The sequence below is a fragment of the Primulina tabacum genome, chromosome 3, assembly GCF_025594145.1.
Source record: "Primulina tabacum isolate GXHZ01 chromosome 3, ASM2559414v2, whole genome shotgun sequence".
NCBI classification, from domain to species: domain Eukaryota; kingdom Viridiplantae; phylum Streptophyta; class Magnoliopsida; order Lamiales; family Gesneriaceae; genus Primulina; species Primulina tabacum.
In genome coordinates this window covers 4,366,429-4,373,104 of record NC_134552.1, presented here as the reverse complement: position 1 = coordinate 4,373,104, position 6,676 = coordinate 4,366,429, and the positions used below count along the sequence as shown (strand labels likewise).

At 33.8% G+C, this 6,676-nt stretch overlaps 1 protein-coding gene across 1 annotated transcript; it reads left to right on the top strand.

The window, feature by feature from the left end:
- Positions 1–3,135: 3,135 nt before the first annotated feature.
- On the top strand, positions 3,136–5,522 carry LOC142539448 (pentatricopeptide repeat-containing protein At2g45350, chloroplastic). The gene has a single exon (XM_075644922.1). It carries the CDS (start codon positions 3,231–3,233, stop codon positions 5,130–5,132), a length of 1,902 nt encoding a protein of 633 aa, XP_075501037.1. The 5' UTR covers positions 3,136–3,230; the 3' UTR covers positions 5,133–5,522.
- Positions 5,523–6,676: the final 1,154 nt, after the last annotated feature.

The following is a 6,676-nucleotide window of genomic DNA, read 5'->3' as shown; positions in this document are numbered from 1 at the left end:
GTACAAATACAAATTACACTGGGCATTCTCTAGTATCCCTTGGACCGGTTTTAGTCATTACTAATTTTAAAAAATGAATTGCAAAATCTGCTGTTCTGCACATCTACTGCAAATGCAGTGGCGCACGCTGCAAAAAAATCGCAAGATTCGCCAAGTATGGCAGCGGATTCTGATGAAAGTTGCAGTGTCTGCTTCCAAACACGGCGGATGTTGCAGTAAAGCTGTCATGAGGGCTCATGCGCACTTTTGACCACTTAAATTTTTACCAACCATTCTATAAACTGATGGATTCGGATGAGAACGATCCAAACTAGATATCCATTTTACAAAAGAATTTGTGTATTTGATTGAAAGAGTTAAAATTTTGACCAACCGTTCTATATTATTACTTTTTTATTTGTTATTCTTATTTTTAATTATGATTTTATAATTATTTAAATAATTAATAATGTTTGTTTTATTATTTCATTTGTTAGTATTGTTTTTTTATCTTCATTAACTATTATTACTATTTATTTCAGAATGACAACAAATCGAAGGTCAGAAGATCTCAGTATCATGTACTTATAAACGACACATATATCATCAACAATTTTTGAAATAATTTCTGAAACTATTGATGATATTATTCGAATTATACGATCAGACAATCTTATTTGGATGTTATATCTTGGGAATTATTTACGCAACTGTGTCATAACATATTTAAATCATATGGGGTTTTATGGTATTTTACGATTTGTGTTTCGAGTTTTTTATGATCATTTTTGATTGTTCTTGTTGAGCGATGTCAGCATGAAACACACACGTTCCATTTTAGATGTATTGATGCTCATGCAACTATCACAATATATGTTATTTCAATATTTTGGGTCTGTATATTGATGGTGCATGGGGTTTTTTTTAAAAATAATTTAATTTTAAAAAAAATTAAAAAAAATTCAAAAAAATTTAAAAAAAAAATTGCATAACTACTGCAATCCGCGTTTGGTAAGCGCGGACGGTGCTCACGTACCAAGCGCGGACTTGCTCCACGTAGGAGTGTTCGCGATCGAATATTTTAGCGACGGAATATATATCAAAACCGTCGCTAAAATTGAATCAGCGACGGTTCAAAAACCGTCACTAATTTTAGCGACGGTCTCACGGATCGTATTTTGTGAGACGAATCTCTTATTTAGGTCATCCATGAAAAAATATTACCTTCTATGCTAAGAGTATTATTTTTTATTGTGAATATCGGTATGGTTGACCCGTCTCACAGATAAAGATTCGTGAGACTGTCTTACAAGAGACTTACTCTTATTTTTTAAGGAATTGCATTGGGCTTTGAGATTGAATAAGTCTAGAGGTCATTTAATTTCACAATATCGTATCTTTCTACTGTATTTTTTAAATTCAATATAAGTGATATTATTTGAAAAAAGTAAACTAAAAATATTCTAGTAAAATGTATAGTATTTTGTGAAATATAAAATGCCAAAACGGTGTACAAATTTGCTTAATGTTGGTCCGCAGCATCTTGTACATGACATTCGACCACATAATGCTGTTGAGGAAAATGAACAACATTCAATTTAAATAATCTAGTCTTACGACTTCTCCACAGTCTCAGGAAGCACCAATTTTGGTTCCATGATCATTTCAAGATTGGCATCATCAGATACGCAGCCTCTTTTGGTTGATAAGCCATGAAAAACTTATTTCTTGATGAATTTTTTGTCTGTTTTTTTTGTCTGTCTTCACTACAACAAAAATAGTTTTTCGCAGCGCGCAAATTCTCTTTCCGCAGCGCACATTGTACGCTGCAAAGATGCAAGCCGTTGAAAGTTCAAGATTATCCGCAACGTACATGTGCACGCTGTTAATACTATTATCCGCGGCACGCCGTTAATACAATTATTCGCAGCGTGCAGCTCTCCCACCAGTCAGACAGATGCGATTGTTATTGTTAGATAGAGATGTAAATGAACCAAACCGTTTTTGAGCTATTCGAAGCTCGATTCGATAAAAGCTCGTTTGAGCTCGTTTAATGAGGCTCGTTAAGATAAACGAACCAAGCTCAACCTCTACGACATTCGGCTCGTTAGCTCCTGAACATGTTCGTTAGTAAATTCATAAGTAATATCTTATATTAAAAATAATAATTTTGATATTTAATTTATTGATTTAACACATTAATTATGAAATATATAGAAAAATCTATTAAATTTATTTATTAAAATAAATTGACAAATTTTAATAAGAATATTATATTTTTTTCTAAATGTATAATTTTTTTTAATGAATATATAAATGTACAATTCATATTTATTGAGCTCGTTAAGGTTCGATAAAAGCTTGAATAAGCTCGTGAGCCATGAATATATTCGTTAAATAAAGCTCGAGCTCGGCTCGATTATAAACAAGCCAAGCTCAAACATTCAAGAGTTCGGCTCGGCTCGGCTCGACTTGATTACATCCATATTGTTAAATATTCAAGATACCCTGTAGGATTTAGCGACAGTTTTTAAACCATCGCTAAAATTAGCAACAGATTCTTAACCGTCGCTGATTCTATTTTAGCGACGGTTTTTTGAACCGTCGCTGATTCTATTTTAGCGACGGTTTTGATATATATTCCGTCGCTAAAATATTCCGTCGGAGGGGGGACACTCCTACGTGGAGCAAAGTCCGCGCTTGGTAAGCGCGGACCAAACACGGATTGCAGTAGTTTTGCAAATTTTTTTTAAAATTATTTTTGAAATTTTTTTTAAAAATTAAATTAGTTTTAAAAAAAACCATGGTGCATGTAACTAGTATAAATGTTTCACATATCGTTGAACAATGACAATATATATGTCTCAGGTTATTGGAATTTGTATCATTAGCATCGCTTTTAAAATGTGATCCCTTATCTATGACTGTTTTATATGATCATTGTATGTATGAACTTATTGAAAATTTTAATTGATTGAATAATTGAATTGCTTAATGTTGTCTTCATATTTATTTATAATTTTATGTTGTAGTAAAATTTAATAATTGAGGTAGTAAAAATTCAAATTTTATAATTGTTTGAATATATATTTGTGCTAGGAAAATTTAATTTTTGCATCATAATTTGCTAAGCAACTGGGCCCTAAGTAAGGCCCAACAGGAATACTGATCATTAGATTGGCCGTTGCATATCCGAATCTCTTGGATACAGTACGTGCAAGCACTTCCTACGACTGGACCATTGATTTCTGATGCTGGTGTCTGTGAACTCGATCCAGCCATGGAACTCCGCCGTCCCAATTCTCGATTTTGCTTCAAAATGCAAAACTCAGACGGAAATCAACCAAATTCATGCAAGTTTAATCGTCACTGGGAATATGTACAACCAATCATTGATATCGAAAATAGTTCTTGGTTCCGCATTCTCCAAACACAAACCACTCGTTAACTTTTCAAGACACCTATTTTTTGAAAAGAATTACAAGGATTTATTTCTCTGGAATGCCATCATCAAGTCATTTTCGCATGGGGACGAGCCTGAGTACGCGTTCAATGTGTTTGCCTTGATGCTTGTGAGTGGGGTTCTGGCGGACAAGTATTCTTTTTCTTTGGTTTTAAAGTCATGTGCAAGATTGGGTTTATCAAATAAAGGAATGCAGATTCATGGGATGATGTCGAAATTTGATTTTAGGTCGGATGTGCTTTTGCAGAATTGTTTGATTTTTATGTACGTAAAATGTGGGTGCATTCACTTTGGCAAGAAGCTGTTTGATGAAATGCTTTTTAGAGACTCTTTTTCATATAACTTGATGATTGATGGTTATGTCAAACACGGGATGGTGACCTTAGCTCGTGAGTTGTTTGATTTTATGCCAATGGAAATGAAGAATTTGATAACCTGGAACACAATGATTAGTGGGTATGTGAAATCTGAAGATGGGTACGAGTTTGCTTGGGAATTGTTTGATAAAATGCCTGCAAAGGACTTGGTTTCTTGGAATTTGATGATTGATTGTTGTGCAAAGAATGAAAGGATTGAAATGGCTGGCACCTTGTTTCAAAGAATGCCAAAAAGGGATGAGGTCACTTGGGCTAGCATGATCAATGGGTATGCAAGAATGGGCAAAATTGAAGATGCTAGGAAATTTTTTGATGCTATGCCTCGAAGGGATGTGATTTCTTGCAACGCAATGATGGCTGGGTATGTTAACAATGGATGTTGCATGGAAGCAATGAAAGTGTTTCATGATATGTTAAGTGTGAGTGGTTGTGATTTGGCTCCTGATAGCGTGACTTTGTTGACTGCTTTATCCGCAACTACACAGTTGGGTGATGTGGATGAAGGGATTGGAATCCATCATTACATGGAGGAACATGGGTTCACCGTCAGTGGAAGACTTGGTGTTGCTCTAATTGACATGTATGCTAAGTGTGGCAGCATAGAGCAAGCTCTGGACATCTTTGAGGGTGTCCTCCAAGAGAAAAATATCGATCACTGGAATGCCATGATTGGTGGATTGGCTATTCATGGAATGGGTGATTTAGCTTTTGATTTGTTCATTGAAATGGAAAGACTTACCATAAAACCAGACGAGATCTCGTTTATCACAATCTTGAATGCTTGTGGACATTCTGGAATGGTCAAGGAAGGTATCATTTGCTTCGAGGCAATGAGAAAATTGCACAACATAGTGCCTAACCTGCAGCATTATGGGTGCTTGGTTGATATTCGTAGCAGAGCAGGGCATGTAGAAGAAGCTGTAAGAATCGTCAAGCATATGCCAATCGAGCCAAATGACGTAATTTGGCGAACTTTGCTAAGTGCATGCAACAATCAAAAAAATTTTGAGCTTGGACTGCCTATTGCTAAGCATTTAATTGGAATTGATTCCTACAATCCGAGTTCATACATACTTCTATCAAATATGTATGCCCAGTCTGGTTTGTGGGAGTATGTTAGAAACCTTAGAAACACGATGAAAGAAAGGAATGTGAATAAGATTCCAGGTTGCAGCTGGATTGAGTTTGATGGAACAGTGCACGAATTCTTTGCGGGAAATACATATATTCATCAAGTAAATGAAATTTGCTTGTCTTTTGGTTGCTTGCCACAAATTATTTCTGCCGGAAGTGAGAGCATGGTCCTAAAGTAAAGATGGGATAATCATTTATCTCCTCGATGATGCTGTGTCACAGATACTTGGACAAATATCCGGAACAGAAGTCATTTTTGTGACTTTTTGTTGTATATTTTCTCTGGATAATTGTCCGCGTGTTCTACGACATCTAACATGTTCCAATAAACCTTTGAAATCACGGAAAGTTCGACCCTTGTTCCCTCTCTGACAGGTGAGCAGTGAGCCATCGATCATTCAGTCATGACGACAGAAGGTGTAGCAGCATCAAGTGTAATTGTTGTAGTTGAAATGTATGTATGTTAGTTGTCTCTGTATAGGACTTAGAGAATTCATATATTGAACAGAATGCGATGTGAAAAAAGCACTTCTATAGAATGTATCAAGTTCACTCTCAACTCCTCCGTTATGCAGGTCCATTAAAATCAGTTTTAATAATTTAGTCAAAGATAAAAACTATAATGCTCCCCAAAGAGCACATATTCATATATTGGAGAAAATAAAAGCTTACACTTCTCTGATATTGTACGTTGTTCGATCAACTTAAAATTCAAAACGCATTGGGAATCAAAATTTTTCGATGAGGGCCTTCTAGGAGTAACTGGTTTGCTGTTGATTCACACGATAAATCCATCCATACGAACATTGACAAACAAAAGTAGATTGTACAATGTTCGTTGTTGATAGAACATCATTATTGTTCAATATCAGACTGTAACTACAAAATTTTGTTGATGCTTGCAATTCGTCGATTTATCGTGTCCATCCACCAAATGAAAAAATTTGATATGAAAACCTAAAAATAGAAACTTTAGTCGAAGTGGCACTTCTCCTCGGGTGAAAGCTGCCTAATTTTGGTTTTTGTAAAATATTTTATAAGACCTACAAATTAGTACGGGTTTGTAAAAAGAGTTTTATTTTTTGAAAAATTTTTTTTTTTTTACCAGAGTAATTTTTCAAAATCACTTCACTTGTTTATTATCACCTCAATTATAACCAAAAAATAAAATAAAATCAATGTTTCAAGAATTTCAGAGTCGTCGGGTCTGAGTTCAATGCTCTATACCATTAAAAATTTAAAAGAAATTATGAGAACAACAAAAAACGATGTTTATCAATAAATATTATTTTTTTAAAAAAATTCGTTTTGAATTATTTCTTACAGTCCATATTTTTTATTTATTGTCCCGACTTATAAATATGTCATCACTTAACTACTCTTTTTCTTTGTTATACTAAAATGTACTTATAATTTATATATAATCAATTCATTTGAGATTTATAACACAGACATTGTTAGGTATACATGATAAAAGATGATTGATTTTTAATCATTAACTTATCATGTGTTTGGTGTATATGATTAAGATTGTGATAGACGGTTCAGCCCGTATTGTATATATTATTATCATCTTGTTTGCGGTTATATAATCTTTTGGAAGAATAGATGTTGTTTGATTAATTTAAATTTTGATATTAAAATTTAAAATGATTATAGATTCAATAAATTTAATAATATTTAAATATAATTTTTAATTTAACTAATATTATAAATAATTTAA

Excerpts from the sequence above, each read along its gene's own strand:
- LOC142539448 (XM_075644922.1), top strand. The coding sequence starts at position 3,231 with ATGCTGGTGTCTGTGAACTCGATCCAGCCATGGAACTCCGCCGTCCCA.